This window comes from Hyaena hyaena, unplaced genomic scaffold (assembly GCF_003009895.1).
Source record: "Hyaena hyaena isolate Hyena2069 unplaced genomic scaffold, ASM300989v1 scaffold_21, whole genome shotgun sequence".
NCBI lineage: Eukaryota > Metazoa > Chordata > Mammalia > Carnivora > Hyaenidae > Hyaena > Hyaena hyaena.
The window spans coordinates 3,054,243-3,071,487 of NW_024080653.1; the positions used below are offsets into that span (position 1 = coordinate 3,054,243).

The 17,245-nt window shown below is 62.0% G+C and overlaps 2 protein-coding genes across 5 annotated transcripts in view; one reads left to right on the forward strand and one right to left on the reverse strand.

The window, feature by feature from the left end:
• PGS1 (phosphatidylglycerophosphate synthase 1) overlaps positions 1-8,447 on the forward strand; it is a 33,280-nt gene extending 24,833 nt beyond the window's left edge. For 2 of the 4 annotated variants that reach the window (XM_039226466.1, XM_039226465.1), the window contains 3 exons: positions 42-190; positions 4,382-4,511; positions 8,362-8,447. In XM_039226466.1, coding sequence (XP_039082397.1) covers positions 42-190; positions 4,382-4,501 — 269 coding nt within the window. In that variant the 3' untranslated portion in view covers positions 4,502-4,511; positions 8,362-8,447. Of the gene's footprint in view, positions 1-41; positions 191-4,381; positions 4,512-8,361 lie in introns of those variants that run through there. The other 2 variants (XM_039226468.1, XM_039226467.1) reach the window with 1 other exon arrangement.
• The window catches only part of DNAH17 (dynein axonemal heavy chain 17), a 98,365-nt gene continuing 89,131 nt past the window's right edge, over positions 8,012-17,245 (reverse strand). The window contains exons 72-80 of the mRNA XM_039226469.1: positions 16,877-17,004; positions 15,938-16,165; positions 14,624-14,815; positions 11,757-11,936; positions 11,369-11,551; positions 10,376-10,558; positions 9,998-10,141; positions 9,270-9,495; positions 8,012-8,454 (exon numbers count right to left, since the gene is read on the reverse strand). Coding sequence (XP_039082400.1) covers positions 8,207-8,454; positions 9,270-9,495; positions 9,998-10,141; positions 10,376-10,558; positions 11,369-11,551; positions 11,757-11,936; positions 14,624-14,815; positions 15,938-16,165; positions 16,877-17,004 — 1,712 coding nt within the window. The 3' untranslated portion in view covers positions 8,012-8,206. The remainder of the gene's footprint in view (positions 8,455-9,269; positions 9,496-9,997; positions 10,142-10,375; positions 10,559-11,368; positions 11,552-11,756; positions 11,937-14,623; positions 14,816-15,937; positions 16,166-16,876; positions 17,005-17,245) is intronic.

The window sequence follows — 17,245 nt, forward strand, 5'->3', positions numbered from 1 at the left end:
AGATGCTCATGTCCTGTCTGCACGTTTCCTTTTCCCTGCAGGCCTCTGGCTGTACCTGGCAGGGAGCGCCCTGCCCTGCCTCACGCTGATTGGCTCTCCTAATTTTGGGTACAGGTCGGTTCACCGGGACCTGGAGGCCCAGATCGCCATAGTGACGGAGAGCCGGGCCCTGCAGCAGCAGCTTCACCAGGTGGGTTGGGGTGAAGGGGTGTTCTAGGGCGGGTGGGGGGGCTGGCTGGGTGCTCCGCCCTGCTCTCATCACCGGGTCCCCCGAGAGCCGTCTCCACCATCACCTCCTGTATGAGAAAGAACCGTGTCATCCAAGTCTGCTGGAGGGGGGGCGGGGGGCGGTCCTGAGAGGAGCCTGCGGCGGGGCCACCCTGAGAGGTTCCCGCTCCCCCTATAGGGGCTGCTGCCCCACCGCCCCGGGGCGGCGGGGGGGGGATCCTTCCAGTGCTGGAGGAAGGCGCTCTTCTCACAGGGACATGGACACATTAGGAACAAGCCTCCTGTAAGAACGCAGGTCCCAGTGCAGGGCCGCAGCGGGGAGGAGCCAGGCTCACTCGGGCCCGGGAGCCTCGGGCAGGAAGGCTCGCCCCGCTGGCAGGAAGGGTCCTGGGGAGCCAGTGTCTCTGCCAGGAGATGCAGAGAAGAGGCAGACCTTGTGAGGAGCCCCGAGCACCAGAGCAGAGGGGCTTTGTGGAGAACTGAGTCCTTGCAAGGCCCAACGCGTGGATGGCCCCGTTCCTGGGCTCACGGGCCCCAGCGTCCCTGTGCACTCAGCGCCTGGGTTCTGTCTCTCTCGCTCCCCAGTGGCTTCCCTTGGGAGGGTTCTGGCTTGGGGCTGCACGCACAGGAGGCGGGGGGGCGGAGTGTGGAGGTGGGCGGTGTGCGGGGCCCAACCGAAACTCGGGGCTGCGTCCCCTCCCTCCCCCCGCCAGGGCAGGGGGATGGCGATTGGCGGAACAGGTCCCCTTCTCCTTGAGGACTTCCAGCGTCTTGGAATTTCTGTGCGATTTGCCTAATGCTTGCAGTTGGGGCAGGGCTTCTGCCATCGCTCCTTCGAGCGTGGGAGGCGGGGCGTGCTCTGGCGGCTCGGCACAGGGTAGGCCGGCCGTCGGGCACAGGTGGCCCTGCTTGGAAGTGGGACGAGCAGCCCTTTGTCCTGAGCTGGGGTTGGCGACCCTGGGCCCCGTGCTGCCGGCTGGCTGGTGGCCGCCATCGGGCCAGAGAAGCAGGGGGAGGGGGAGATGCTGGCTTCCTCACCAGGGCGGGGACGCAGCTGTGTTGGCTCTCTTCCTACGGTGTAAGATTCTACTTAACGTTCAGAGGAAAACAGCTACTGAGAATTCACGAGTGCGCTCGGGGGACCCTGTGACTGCCTGGGGCAGTGCTGCTGGACTTTGGAGAGCACCAGCACCGAGCCTGCGCGGGAGACCAGGGCGGTGCTGTGGGCTTGTGAATTTGTGACCTTTACAGCAAAGCCTTTCCATGGAAGGTGCCAGCTTCCCTCCTGAGTCATAGGAATACAGATAACGCTGCTGTAGGCCAGACCTCAGAAGCTTCGGCTATTGACTTTGTTCAGCTTTTATTCTCCAGTGTTTGGGAATTAGTGTTGCGAAACTGTTGGAGCCTTTGTTGCTGGACGAGGAAATGGTAACTGCCTCGTTCCCCAGGGCCTGACTTCTGCCATCTGGGAGCCCTGTCAGCCACCAGTGGGGCCTTGGTGCCGGGAAGGCCTTCGCCACCAGGGGCGAGAGGAAGTGGCAGGGGCGGTGTTCTGGGTGGCCAGCGCGCGATCCGATCCGCGCAGCCCAGTTTTTGCTACCGTGAGGCTTCCAGAAAATGAGGAAGCCCCACAGCTGAGGCTCCAGCTGGGGTCGCTGGTGTGAAAGGGACAGGGCTGCGCCCCGGTGGGGTCTGCTGGACTTGTGTGAACTTCTGCCCTGGGTCAGCGGACAGTTGTGGCTGTGAACTTGGCCTTGGGCCGGGATGAGTTCGCCGCGATCTGGGTTGGTTTGTGGGGGGCATGTGCTCAGAGCAGGGCTGTGCTCAGGGTCCTGGTACCAGCTGCTCTCCCCCGCTGGCCGAGGAAGGGGATTGAACCCACATCCTGGACCTTGAGAAGAGCTGGGCCGGTTGTGGTCAGGAGATCTTTTCCCAAATGACATATTTGGGATATTTTCCTTTTCTTCCCAAACCTGAATCCCAGGGGTTTTTATTTAGGTTGTGGGAGGGCGGGTAGTTCACGCTGCTGCCACAGCTCTTCCGCTCCTCAGGGGCACATTGATTTCTGTGGCTTTGGAATGCAGAAGCACATTTCTAGATAATTCCACCTGTGTGCGTGCATGCTGGGACTTCGCCCTCCCCCCACCCCGCCAGGTGGCCCATGCAGTGCCCGATGCTGGGGCTGTCCAGCCATACCACTGCCCCACAGCCCAGAAAGTCCCTAAAACCCCGGCTGTCAGTGTCCCCGCTCCCTCTTCTCCTTGGGATATACTGGGAAGGGTCCTATTTGTAGCACGCCGGGCACTGGGTGTAGAGACAGATTTTTATCAGAATCCTAAGTCCCTCCCTTGACTTCGTACACACGATAAAAACTGAAAGCTTCCTGGTTTTGTTCAGAGAACATGGTTTACCACTTGTGACCCAAGAAAGACTCCCTTGAACAGCATTGTGACCTTGAGCAGCTGACTTCCTTCTCCAGCCCTGTTGTGGGGTCTGTGAGGAAACTGAAGTGTTTCTGGTAATTTAATTGAGATCTTGGCCGAGGGTTCATTTGCACACATAGAGCTGGAGCCGGGTCTGCAGAGATACCTGCACACCGGCCCCCACTGCGTGGCGAAGGCCGTGGGCCCGAGAACCGTGCAGGACAAGTAAAGTCGGGGCCCTGGTCTGCCCGGCCCTCCACGGGAAAGCTGTGGGCACTTCCTGGAGCTTTCTCCAGAACACGTGTTCCGTGCCCTGCTCTCGCTGGGGGCGCTGGGTCGTCCCCCCGCCCCGCCCCCGGGGAAGGGAGCGTGAGCAGCCCCCTCCCCGTGCTCCTCCTGCCGCTGCCACTGCTGCTGCAGTCAGTGGGCGGTGCTTTCAAGGCCATTCTGTCCAGTCTGTATGATGTTGTGTGATAGTCTGGCATCTTCTAGGCCGAGTGACGCCAGATCCAGAGCAGGACCGCGCGCCCAGCCCCGAGCGGTGGAAGCAGTCAGGGCCGCTTTCCCGCTGCCACTTCAGATCGCTTGTCGATGGGAGCGTGGGACTCGGGTGCGTTGTTTTAAAAAAAAAACAAACAAAAAACCGCTTCTTCTCAGAGATTCTAAGCACAGCTTAAGACGAGGTTTCTTTATGTGTTTTTTAATTTGTTTTTAAATACAAAGTAAACATGCATTGTGGGTGTTAAGAATTGGAAGACGCCCACCCCTCCATCCATGGCAGTCATTCAGAGGACTCCTCTCCTCCAGTGTCCGTGAGGTGTAGCTGGTTTGATTCTTTTTAATGACGTTAGGATTATATTCTCTGTGTCGTTCTTCTAGAACACGATTATGTCGTGGTGAATGCTGGTTTGTCATGTGGGTTTATTATATTTAATTAGTTGGTGTTGGACATTTAGGTGGTTTCCAGTTTCTCCCCTATTTATAAATGTTGCTGGGACGGATATCAGCATACAAGAATCTTGAGCGCATAGTTATTTTCTTGGGATAAAATATTATTTTAAAAAAGTTTATTTTGGGAGAGAGAGCCAGCAAGTGTGTGAAGGGCAGAGAGGGAGGGAGGGAGAGAATCCCAAGCAGGCTCCACGCTGTCGGCGCAGAGCCCGATGTAGGGGTCTGTGTCACGAACTGTGAGATCATGACTTGAGCCGAAATCAAGAGTCGCACACTTAATCGACCAAGCCACGCAGGGGCCCCTTTCTTGGGCCGAGTTCGTGCACACGGAGCTTCCTAAGGCTTTCATACCTGTTGCTCTCTAGAAAGATGGGGTGACCCCGTTACCTGTTGCTCTCTAGAAAGATGGGGTGACCCCGTTTCCGTCGGCAGCACATGGGGATGCCTGTTTCCTCGACCTCTGTCGACACAGGGTCACGATTATTACAAAGCCACATTTTGCCGACTTAAGAAAAACTGTCCCGCTTAAAAATCGTGTCTTTGAGTTGCTCTGCCTCATTTAGTGAGGGGACTTGTGAGTATCGGTGCTACTGGCTGCACTTGCCCTCCGCCTTCTCCCTTCTGTACACATGTGTGTCTTGAGAGCACAGAAGCTGGGACTTCCGGGTTGCTGGCCAAGGAAGGGGTGCCGGCGGCCCCTCCTGCGCCCAGGTGGCTCCTCGGGTCGTGTTACCCGGTGCCGCAGGAGGCCCTGATGGCTGTTTGTCGCTCTTCCTCAGGAGCAGGAGCAGCTTTACCTGCGCTCAGGTGTGGTGTCCTCCGCCACCTTCGAGCAGCCCAGCCGGCAGGTGAAGCTCTGGGTGAAGATGGTGACTCCGCAGATCAAGAACTTCTTCTGAGGATGGACAGGTGCGGCCTGGCGAGGCCACGCATGGGGCTGGTGGCTTACGCCTCGGGGTGGGGGGGTTGCCAGGACCCCTCGCAGGAGCCCGAGGGCTCTGTCTCTCTCTGGTCACATGGTCGGCATCCAGGTTGTTGAGGCCCGGAGCTAGATTAGGCGGCAGAGTGGGCCGGGGTGACGGCGGCAGGAGGGGCGCTTGGAGCTGCCGTGTTCTGGTGACAGGACACGCTCTGCCCCCCCACGAGGAGCCTGCCACCAGGGATCTGCGCACGGTGGCTGCCACTTGGTGCCCAGAGCCGTGGGCTGCGTTCTCAGGGGGCCGCGAGCCGGGCTGTGGGGAGGCCGGATGGGGCGCCGGGCAGGTGCAGCTGCCGGTAGAGGGGGGCCTCCCCCGAGTGAGCCCGCCCTCGCCCCCAGACGCTCCCCGTGGACCATCTCCGGCTCTGGGTGGGGGTGCGGGGAAGGGGGAGTGGGGCTCAGGTGGCAGCACAGGGGTGTGGTGGGGGCTCCCTTGGGTGCTGGTGCCGCACTTCTTTCCTTGAAACCACATTGTGTTTTGCGTCATCGTTTAGTTTTTCCTCTATTTTAATTACTTTTAATTTTATTCAAATTTAGAAAGCATGGCTAGAAAACTGACAGACTGCAGCTGTTTCCTGCCCTCTCTCCCTCGCCCTCCCCCGCAGCCACTTTAGACTCTTTTATCTGTGTTTTTTTTTTTTTTTTTGACATTTACATACTGGTCCCTGTTTCTAGAGAACGTGCATATATTGCCATTTCTCTTCCCCCCCAAATGTAGTGTCCCTTGTTTCATAAAACACCCCACCCAGACGTACACCAGTGACCTGAGCGACGTCAGCAAGGGTCCCTTAGTGTCACCAGGTGCCTCAAAGGTGCTCACAGTTGCAGCTGTCTCAGAAGTATTTTTATTTCCTTAAGATTTTTCCACGCGTTTGACTTGAAGTTCCAGTGACCGTCCACTTGTGGCCTGGTGACCTGTCAGCCAAATGTCCTTTCATCTGTGGGCTCCCCTCAATTTTTTCCTTTGCGAGTCAGTGAGCCCTTTTATTGGATCTGCTCTAAACACCTCACAGCAGGTCATCTTCAAAACCCACGTCCTGTCCTGTCGTGCAGATTTGTCAGAGGCCAGGGTCCCTGCCCGCCTCGTCTCCAGGGGTGGATTGCAAAACCTGCTGCCCAATCTCTTCATCTCCAGGTGCTCGAACCTTGCACAGCGAGATCCTCTGGAGGGGGACACATGGCCTCCCGTCCCTGCGCGGTGCCCCAGAAGCACCTTCACGTGTGTCCCTCACAGGGGCTGGCGGCTGCCACTGGTCCCCTTCCGGCCTCGCCCGCACGGTCTGGCTGTGTGCACGGGGCGCTCCGGCGCCTCGTCTTGGCCTGAGAGCGCCTGCGGCCGCTCCCCCCTGCGCAGGGCCAGCAGACGCGCAGGCTTCCGTGGTGTGGCATCGAGGAGTCGGGGCCGCGGCACGTCCATTAACACTGTTTGCCTTCGGACTAGTTGTTAAATTGTCCTGTGGGACAATTGGACTAGAGAAGCCAAAAGAATGTGCCAGGGCATTGGGTTTCTGTTTGGAGAGAGGCTTTCGGTAAACAGCGTTCACATTCCTGCACATTCTGTGGGACCAGAGTAAACATTGTGCCACAGCCCGGCTTGAGCAATCGGGGCCTGTGCCCTCCACGCTCAGTGGCTCCCTTTGTCTCAGCTAATTCCCTCAGGACGTCCCTGGGCGCTCTCCCAGCCCTGTGCTCTCTGCCAGCCCCTCCGGTCCCCCAGGAGATGGGGGCTCAGGGCAGAGAGTAGGGCACTGCAGGTGGGCACCGTCAGACGCAGGGCAGGCTTCAGGCCACTCCACTCTCCCCGGTACCAGATTGCAACCCGGAGGTGAATACTGTCTTAGAAACTTGGGAGATCATTCTGTTGGCTGCTTGCAATACGTGCGGAATAAATTGCTGTTTTGTTTCAGGCTCTAAAGGCAAATTGGAAAACCTTCCCATTTTGTGGTTATTACCAGGGATTAAAAATGAGTTGCCTGGTGGCCACTGGTAGTTTTCTCTCTGTCAGAGGAGTGGCTGGCTCCCTGGTCCTCGGGCGCCCCCTCTGGCTCCCTGGCCCTCCGGCTTGGACACGGAGGGCAGCAGCGACCCCTCCTGGCCAGCAGAGTGGTGGCCCAGGAGCCTGGCCCGGTGGCCCAGAGTCCTGCGGGCCTTGAGGGGCGGCCCCAAAGGGCTTGGACCCTCCATCTCCACAGGAGGATTTGATGGGTACTTCTCCATCTTTTATGAGCTCCCGGGCCCCAGGGCTGCTGTGCATTGTCACCCTCAGAATTCCATCTTCTGGGGTCTCTGCTCCCGTGGCTCTGGTGAGAATGCTTGGAAAAACATTTTCACGAAACCTCAGGATCAGACTGAGCCCGGCCCAAAGCCAGATGTTCCCAGAGGGCTCCCTGTGCTCCCCATTTAAGCCTGAGGACGTCAGGGGGCGGCCCGCGGGCCTGGCTGGCTGCCTCCCCTGCGGCCCCAGCTTTCTGGCTCCTCACTCCGTCCTTTCTTCCCACTATTCCCACCAGCCCCGAAGGGCAGCCTGCTCACGTGGCTGGAACAGCCACAGAAAGTCAGCCCCTGCGGCGTCAGCGGGGTTGTCTCTGGGCACTCACCGTGCCACCCCCCGCCGCAACTGTGTGCGGCAGGCTGTGTGCTTGGGGTGCCTTGCGTCACCGGGATGGTGCTTCTTAGTTCTGTCTCCCTGGACAAGTTTAAGGGCCTGAAACACAAACAGGCTGAGGGGCTTGTCCAAAGGGACGGGGATGTTGGCCTTCCTGTGCCCACTGCGGTGAGTGTCCCCCAGTTCACTGTGGGGGAGCCTCACCTGGCTGGAAGCCAGAGTTTCTTGGGCGCCAAGCAGCGCGCCTTGCCCAGCTTGCGTGCCGCAGTTCGGTTCTGGGGGCCCCGGGGTGGGAGGAAGGTGCCAAGTCCACTAAGGAGGGACCCTTGAGCTCAGTTACTGTGGAAGTGACAAGTCTGTGGCCTCAGAGGCCACACGTTTGAGTGTGCCCGGCATCCACGCTCACTGTGTTCTGTTCCCACGGTTTAGAAAGCGGGCAGGTGCAGCAGCAGCTCAGCCCGAGGGGAAACGTGGCCTCTGGTGTGGGCACGTCTCCAAACTCCAGTGGCAGGAGGCGGCTTTTTCCTAATTCAGAGAGGTCCTGTGTCTCTGGGAGCAGGGAACAGTGCTTCAGGGGACCGTGTGGAGGTGGCCGCTCCTATGAGGGAACACCCTGTCCCTCACTGGTGGGTGGTGTGCGTGTAGCTTCAGGCCAGAGGGCACGATGGCCACACCCAAAGCCTGCGTGCCACTTGTGGGAGGCCCTCTGGCGGGTCAGGATTTGGAGGTTGGGCTCCCGGGACGCTTGCCTCGGCAGCTGGGGACGGGGGCCTTACCCACAAGCCAGGCCCGAAGCCCGGCCCCTGTGAAACAGACAGGTCTAGCTAAGTGGCTTCACTGCTTTAATCCAGCCTGAGCCCCGCTCTTTCATGCCATCCCCTCCCCGTGGCTCTAAAGTGCCTGGATTAGAACAAAAAGCAGCCCACAGTTCCTATAAAAATAAGTGACAGTGTAAGACGGAGCTTCTGATCGCCCGTTGCAGCTGGGGTTTGGCTCCGGCCCTGGGAGGTGTGGCCCACGCTAGGCCTGGAGGAGCAGGGCCACGGCCGCCAGGATCCACTTGGCCGCTTTCTCTTTGGTCTTGAGGTTAAAGGTCCAGACGTAGGTGGGGCCGCGGATGCGTGTTTTGTACACAGGACACTCATAGATGTTCTTGGTCTCCATGCGGTCCACAGGAATGGCCTTGATGAAGATGACGGGCATGGCTGGCGTCAGCTCCTTCAGCCTTGCTTCGGCGATGACTCCAGTCTGGGTGTCCCAGCGGGCTCCTGCAGGACGGCGAGGTCAGGGTGGCCCGTGGGGTCGTGCCCGGGCGCCGCGCGGGGTGCTGGCCGTGGGCCACGGCGGGGTGCGGGGCTGGACCGTGAGTGGAGGACGGCGACGGAGTGCGCTACCCGTGGTGACCCTGCCACGTGCTTCTGAGGGCCAGCTCAGCCTGAAGCTCTCGGTGCCACCCGTTTACACATGTAACGTTTCCAGAACCTACCCATCAGCCTTCTCAACTTCAGTGGCAGGAAATAGTACCTCCAGCTGAACGTTACGGGAGATTAACGTGCCCTGATTCCCTTCGTATGTAGCGTCTAGCCTGCGTGTGCACGCACAGTGCACGTGATTACATGTATGTGCACACGGAACTTTCATTTGCCTTTAACCACACTGCTGTTTCTACCTGCCCTGTTAATGGTGTTTGTATTTCCTGTCTGTAATTCCAAAATAAACACGTAGAGCGACTCTTGCTGGCTCGTCTCTGATATGGGGACTGGGGAGCCCTGCACCCCCTAGGTAAGGGGATGACGTCAGTCGCTATGTGGGCCGGAGGTCTGAGGGACCGGGTGGCTGGTGCCCCCAGACGTCTGTCCACCCTGCGCTGTCCCTGGAGGGCCGTGGTCTGCACTGCCTTGAGACAGGCGCTCATACCACTTACGGCAAAGTGGAGGCAGGCTGGCTGGTCCCCAGAGCACCGTCAGAGCTGCGTCACCTGCTCTGGCCAGCGCCAGGCCTCCAGGCCGTGTGCCCCTTCCGCTCACCTCACCCGCCCAGCAGGACTGGCTCCAGAAGCTTCCGCAGACCGGCACCCGGTTACCTTCCATGAAGAGCCCATACACGTAGGAGCCCTCTCGGGGCGGGGCCGTCATGTCTTCTCGGTTCTTCTTGGTCACTTCCACAGACAGACACATCTTGTCCAGGGGCCACTCGTTCTTCCTGGCCATGGACTGCATGATGGCTGTGAGGAAGGACTGCGGGTTGAAGAAGCCGGCCAGCCACACGGTGGTGGGCAGGGCGAAGTCCGTTGTCCAGGCCTCGAGCTCCTGGTGGAAATGCACACGGGGCTAACACCCAGACCTTCCCGAACCGAGGCAGCTCGCAGCGGAGCCATGTGGGTGGGTCGGAGAGGCCCGGCCACCTACCTGTGCAGCGGCAGTGCCTGCTGGCTCCAGTTTGAATGAGAGAACAGGAAGAGGGGCTCCGAGGAGGGCTTAACGTTTGAGGACAAGTTGGGGGCCCAAAGGAAGCTTTGGTGGGCTGGCTCCCCCAGCGGGCACCCCCCCCCCAACTGGCCCAGGTCTTTGGGTTCTGGCGGAGGGGGCCGTGTCGGTCAACGGAACCTGCTCCGGCCTCAGACCCGCTGTCTCCTCTCTTCTGCGGGAAGCGCCCACACGGCCAGGCCCTTCCAGTCCTGCTCTGACCTGGTCAGGCCAGGCCAGCCGGGGTACCTCCGGGCCTCTAGTGAGGCACACGTCTGCCCGCCCCTCCCATCCCCCTCCTGACGGCCCAGGGTGTGGGTCTGCTGTGACTCCAGATGGTGCTTACCCTGATGCGGAGCAGCAGGTCAGCAAACCAGGCTGCCAGGCTCATCATGGAGGGATAGGCCCGGGCCACCCACGTGTCGGGCACGGTGTCGTAGAACAGGGCGATGGACAGGTCCTCCATGTCAGTCGTGATGGTCAATTCCCCCTAAGGGACAGAGGGCGCTGGTGGGCACGCAGACCTGGCCAGTCACGCACCTGGTCTCGCCTGCCCGCCCCGCCTGTGCCATGGGCCCTCGAAAGAAGGCAGTTTGGTTTGGAGCCCGGTGTGTGCCACCCTGGCCTGGCGTGGCGGGCCCGCAGCTCGGGACCAGGCTGGGCCTGCAGCGCCAGCCGGCCTCTGAAGCCGCGTCCCTGGTCCCAGGGGGCCCTTGCGTCTCACCTTCAGCCCCAGGTTCAGCTCCTTCAGTGAGCGGCGCATCTCGTTGGTGAGGATGTTCATCCTCTCGCACTCCTGGAAGGCGACCACCACGTACGGGGTCTTCTCAGCGGCCTTCGCCATGATCTCGGCCATGTTGAAGGTCTCCGGAATCTTCTCTAGGATCTCCTCCAGCACGGCCTTCACCTGGAAGTCGGTCACCGACAAGCCCCGTCACCACACGTGCCCTCCGGCCCACCTCCAGCGTCCGGGCTGGGGAGCCTGCGTTGCACACACACCACTAGGACCCCCAGAGCAAAGGGCGCTGGGGGGCGCCTGGGTCGTGGAAGTGCAGCCACACGTCTGACAAGAGGAGAGAATCTTGGCCAACAGCTTTGAATATTTGGGTTCCGTCGCCAAGACCGTGGGAGCAGCAGGCCACCCTCGCCTGGTGCCTTCAGACCCTGTGGGGACTGTGTGGCCACACCCTGCCCAGGAGTGGCCCGCACGGGGTCACGTACCCCGCTGCAGTCAGGAGACGTGTGGGGTCAGTCGTCACACCAAGAAAGGGTCCTGAGGCCTCTCAGCCCTGAGGGTCTTGGGTTCCAGAATTCCATCTACCTCCGGAAAGCCCACTAACTACTTAGCTGTGTGTTACTAGAACTTCCCCAGAATTTACTAAACGGCGTGAAGGTGCTGATTGCACACGAGCTGGCAGGGGTGGCCCGGGCAGGTGGGAGTGCGTGGAGGGGCCTTCTGTTGCCGGGTTGTGTGTTACTGGGGTATGCCCACCGTGGTCCCTCAGCTCCCGGGAGGGACTGTTACGCGTCCAGCCATCTGGTGCGCTTCCTGCTCACGGGCGCGAGGCTGTGGGGAGGGGGGCCGCCCAGGAGCCCTCCCCACTGGGGCCTGTCAGCCGGCCCGCAGCCCCAGCCCCCTTCCTGGGGGTGCGCTTCCCGACCCCAGGTTCTGGGCCCCGCCCCTCTGCGCCGCTGGGCTGGGCGCCGGGCCTCCTGCCTTCTCCTCGCGAGATACTCCGGTGCCTGCTCCCGAGTCCGTCTCTTTGGGCTGCATCTCCAGGACCGTCCGGAACAGCTTCTCTGAGGTGACCGTCAAAAAGCCAATCTCTGCGTTGGGGTGCAGGCCGTACAGGTAGGGACTCTCGGGGGGCAGGTTCTCGTCGATGTACTCGTGGTAACCCTGCAGAGGCGCGCTCGGTGAGCAGGCCGCCAGGGGACCCGTGTCTGCCGTTGACGATGCCTTCCTGACCAGAACGTTCTGCCCAGGCCCCCGCTGGTTCTCCGATCCCCCCCCCCCCCCGGCCACATGAACGAAGGCTCCGTGGCTTCTTGCCGCCGTTGCGTCACAGGGCGAGCTCGTGTCCCCGAGCAAGGGGCCCCCTCACCTTGTAGTCCAGGTTGGGGGGGATCTGGAAGCCCGGGGCCAGCAGGGTCTCGCCTTCCAGCATCTCGGCGCGGACGTACTCCGCCAGGTACGTCCTGCAGAGCCGGCGGTCCCAGTCGTCCGTGATGTGGCCGCCGTACATGATTTCTCCAAACAGGTAGCGCAGGTCGTCCCAGGGCACCTGAGGGAGGACCGGCGGGCAGCCGTCAGCGTGAGGCAGGGCCGCCCCCCCCGCCCCCCCACCCCGTCCTTCGGTGTCGGAGCCCGCGGCCAGCCCCGCGCGGCGGAGTCCCGCCTTCTCTGGCGCGGGTCCCCAGCTGCTCCCCTCTGCTCGCAGCCTGGCCTCTGTGTCCACGACCTCCGGCCCCGAGGCCCACCCTGCAGCCCCAAGTTGTGTCCCCGCTCGGAAATGTGCACCACCCGTGACAGCGCACGCTGGCCACCTGACGAGAGCGGTTTAATTCCGTGCTGACGGGGTGTGGACGCTCGGGCGCCATTTCTGTCGGCCCATCGGTCTGTGCAGTGTGTCCGTCCAGTGGGTCTTCCTTCCATCCCGCTGGGCTTGCCTGGCGCGGAGTTTCCCGGCGTGTCGCCCCTCTCGCCGCATGTGCCCTGCAGGGCTTTGCAGCACCGGGAGCCCCAGCGGGGGGCCTAGGGGGTGCTCAGCCTCCCAGAACGGGGTGTCCAACCTCGCACTCAGCCCGAACGCTCCTCTCTGCCACCACTTGCCGAGGCGATGCTCGGCTTCCAAAGCCAGCTCAGATGCCGCCTCCTCCGGGAAGCCAGCGGGTGATCTCTGCCTTCCAGGTGCCAGCACATTGCTGTTCCTCACACATAGTGCTGCCCAAGCGCGATCCACACGGGAGCCACAGATGGCAGCCACGTGCATAATTTCAGATTCGCCAGCAGCCGCGTGGGACCGCCGTTCCCACAGCAGGGAGCCGCGTGGAGACGATGAGTTAGCGCGGGGTCTCACGCCCTCGCTGCCCCAGGAGTGCGCGCCGCGGCTCACACCTCACCCGCAGTTTGGACTCACCGCTCGCGTGTGGGGCTGGCATCCGCTGCTGCCTCCGGCCAGAGTTGGGTAAGAGCTTGCCAATGGATTGAACAGTTGTCGGATGTGGTTTTCACTCAAAATACTCACATTCTCTAACTGTCGTTCGGTGCCTTACAACTTGTGCTCTGCCTGGCAGTCTTGGGAACGCGCTGAGCTGCGTTTTCTGCATTTTGCTCGTTTGTTGTGGGAGGCAGGGCTGGCCACGGGCCCCTCCTGTCCGTCCCCACGGGGTGGGGGCCGTGGGACCAGCGGGCTGGGACGGTGCCGATCAAGTCCCAGAGCGCACGTCAGAGGCGGTGCCCGGCCTCTCCCTGAGTCTGTTTGTGGAACCCCGAGCGACTGCTGAGAGCCGGGGGGACAACCGTGGGACGCGGACCTTGTCACAGGTGGTTACCTAACAACAGAGGAGGGGTCACGCCGCCCGCCGCCTGGCGCGCTCGGCTCGGCAGGATGCGCGTTCCCATGTGTGTCCTTCGCCGCCGTCTGCTGCTCACTGGGGCTCGGGGCCAGCGTCCTGGACCAGTGTCCCGCCCACCTTGGCTTCCGTGTGCGCGTATGACGGGGCAAGAGTCTAGGTAAACGTCTTTAAAACACTCGAGCGAGGCGGTTGCTGCCACGTGACTCTGCCCGTAAAGCCTAAGTGACGTGCGGAGGTGGTGGGGACGCTTCGTCACGGCCGGTCCCAGCACGTGCTCGCTGGCGTGCGTTGGAAGGCAGCCGCGGGCCTTCAGCTCCCACCCTGTTTCCGGTGACCTGAGCCAGCAGCACTCCAGTCTCCTGACCCGCAGGTGGCGACGGCCTTGCCCTCCCCCTGGACATGAACGCCGGCCCCTTCTGCCCCCCTGCCCTCTGGGGGGCCCTCTGGGGCCGGGTTTTGCCAGGAACTAAGTCAGCAAGCAGCACGCTGCGCTCCGACTCCGGCGATGGCTGTGCCGAGGGCCGTCGCGTGTGGTCAGGGCCAGGCCAGCAGCGGTGTTTGCCCTCAGAGGCCACCAGAGGTCGTCACAGGTGGCCCCTCGGCAGACCTTATTGGGCGAGCAGGGCTAGCTTGGCAGGTGGCCCAGGAGGCGCCCCGAGGCCAGGTGGGGGCCCCTTCCTTGCTTAACCCCCAAGGCGTGAGGCCAGGTGCCTGGTCAGGGGCAGAGCTGGGCTTCACTTGTGACCTGGCCCCTGAGGCATCGGGAGGGGTGCTGCCTGGTCCCGCCGTCTGCCCCCACCCACCCCCGACTGGCTCCCCCTGTGCTGGGCCGCAGTCCTGTCTCTGCTGGTTCGGGGCAGCCACGGCGTACGGGGGGCCGCAGGCGCCTGCCTCTCCGGGGGGTTCCCAGCAGTGGTGCCGGTCCGCCCCAGCCTCTGAACCCGACTCCTGGAGGCACTGTGGAGGCGGGGCTCCCCGTCTCCTCCGAGGCTGCCTGCAGATCGCTGTGCACGTTTATTTCCATTTTCGGGAGAACGAAAGCAGCGCCCGCCACCCAGGGAGGTTTTTCTGGCTCTCCCTCTGGGACAGACCTAGGTTCTGTCCCCAGACATTGACTGCACTCCGGGGAGGTCCCTCATCCACTCCTCTCGCCCCAGGACTTCTGGGCGGGTCCTCAAAGATACCTGCCCCCGTGCAGTTGCTAACAAGCGGGGAAACGGCCAGACAGCTGACAGGTGCTGCGGGGGTGGTGGCCAGGGCCTGGGCGACAATCGTCATATTGGTGGGGTCACAGGGCAGGTTTTCTTTGGCTTAGGAGACCCGTGTGGTGCGTGCTGAGCACAAGGCGGTAAGGGTGGGGGGCACAGAACCCGCTGGGCCCAGGCTCCCCTACCTTGCTGTTGGCCTCCAGGTAGTTGTACAGCACGTTGATGGAGATGGTGAGGTCCCCGTTGTTGAAGGGGTACGACCTGTTCCAGCCCTGGGCCCCGAACTTGCGCCTCTCGGCCACCACGGCGTGGAAGTAGCACAGGGCGAAGAGGATGCACTTGAACTCGATCTCCTTGGAGCACATCTCCAGGGTGTCCTGCGGGAAGGCACGTGCGCCCTGGCTGGGACGAGTCCAGCTCTGCCAACAGCCTGCGGGAGGGTGAGGGGGTGGGGAGGGGTGGGGGCGGGTAGGGAAGCTGCTGCCGCTGCCGGAGGGAGGCCCCGGCCACGGGGGCTGGAGGAAAGCGTGCTTTTCTGTGCTGCTGTCTTCCAGAAGTGCAGTGCTATCACCTGAGAGTTGATTTTAAGTCACATTAAACTGCTTCCTAATAAAATATTCCCAAACTCAGGACACTTCTGGCTTCCTTTAATGAGGAGCACTGTCCCCGCCACGGCCAGCGCTCCCCCCCGTGTGCAGGTGGACACTGGCCCAGACTCCCGAGGAACAGGGGCTGGCCGTGCCTTCTCGGCACAGTGCTTCCGGAACTCTCTCTGTAGGTGTTCTCAGACAACACGGGGCGTCTTCCTTGAAAAGGTTTTAGGCCCCACGTGGGAGATCAAGTGTGCACACCCAGATAGTTCTGGTGAAGAACAGGAGATCAGGTGATGCCAGGGGCTTGCGGAAGGGGGCCCAGATGCGGGGTGGGGGAGGGGGAGATCTATGAGAAGGTCACGCAGGGACTCGCAAGGAGGGAGGAGCCGCAGGAGCCTGCCCAGTGATGCAGGCGAGGGGGCCACCTAGGGATGGGGGTCGGGGGGAGGCCTGGCAGCCAGAGCCAATGAGGACCCTTCTCTTCTGCTGCCTCTTGAGCCAGAGGAGGGCCCGGGGCAGGGGGGCACTGCAGCCCCAGCACACGCCGGGAGCCGGGCCCCTTCCCGAGGTGACCCACACCGCATTCAGCCATGCTGGCTCGCAGGTCGTGAAACCGGTTACAAATATGCATTTCTGGTTTGTACGGCTGTAACTTGAATGCGTTTGGCATTATGTGCATTCCACTCAGCTTTGCACGAATATGTTGATTCCGTGGTGGGAGGTGGGCACCAGGGGTGGGGTGGAGCGCGGAGGACCCGTGTGGAGGCTTCCCCCCAGTTCCGAGTCTCAGCAGCACAGGCCGGAGGCGCCTTTCTGCCCGTGCCCTGAGGTTGCCCCAAGCTGGGGCTGCATGAGGCGGGGGCAGGGGCTGGGCGCAGGGGGCACACCAGAGGGGAAGCGCCTCACCTGAGTGAAGAGGTCCAGAGCCTTGTGCAGGTTGGCGTGCATGCCGGTGGGCGGCTCGTTGGTGATCTTGATGGCGTTTTCCAAGATGCCCTGGGGGATGATGTGGGACTCGGGGCTGGGGGCGGGCTCGGCGCTGATGAACACGCGGTAGTCCTCGTGGCTGCCCGTGCTGTACCGCTCCACCTTCTTGTCCAGCGTACTCAGCCACCGCGCCACCAGGTGGATGTTCTGTGGCCGAGACTGGGGCTCAGCACCCCTGCGCCCCTCCCCGCCGTCCCCCCTTCCCCAGGCGCCGGGCGTGCCGGGGAACTTCACCTTCGGTGGCGCTGAGGCTGAGTCTGTCCTTGTGCTTGTTAGTTCAAGCTCAGCAGCCGGAAGGCGAGTCCTTCCCGGCCCCCCTCCCCCACACAAGGCTGGGTTATGCGGTCCCCACCTCTCCCCTGAGGGGTTTGGGTGAAAAGGGACGGCCTGAAGCTGGGGTCTCCACAAGGGACCAGGCTGGGCCTGCAGATTGAGGTCAGCACACCCTGGGGACTATGGGAGCGGGCGGGCCTGGAGGAGCTGGTCTGCGTGCAGGAGAGGGCGTGGGGAGGCTGCTGGGCCCAGAATGTGGACACAACGCCCCCCAGGCCACTGTTGCTTCCCCCGAGTGAGGGGGAGGGGGAGGGGGACAGGGAGGAGGATCTCTTCAGGAGGGGGAGGAGGAAGAGCATCTCTTCAGGGGTCCCCGGGCCTAACCCCAGTGTCCTCACTGAGGAAGGTGGTCCTGACAGCCTCAGCACCCAGCTGGCCAGGCAGAGGGACCTGGTGGGGCAGCCGCCCGCCCCCTCCCACGATGGTGCGCAGAAAGCCCAGGACCTGCTCTCTCTCGAGCCTTCAGGCCTGTCCCCGCGGCCGCCTCCGGGCGGGGAGCCCCTGCGCCAGAGGGCGCCTCCGTACCTGCAGAATGACCCAGTGTCCCATCTCCGCTGCCACATCCAGGGCGTTCTCGGCCACCACCTCCTGTCCCTGCCCCAGGGACACATTGTGGAGTTTCCCGTTGTCTATGGTAAATCCCAGTCTCTTCCCTAAAGGCAAGGAAAACAGGAAGAGCATGGGGCCTGCTGACGAAGGTTGAGGCTCTGCAACCCCGCTGGGAATTCCACACGCTCCCCGCTCTGTTCTGTGTTGTGGTGAAACGCACAGGACGTCAAGTTTACCCGTTAGGGCTGTCTTTAAGTGTATGTATGGCTCAGTGACATTTAACATTTGCTATGTTGTGCAACCATCCACCCGGTTCCAGAAGGTTTTCATCACCCCGAAAAGATG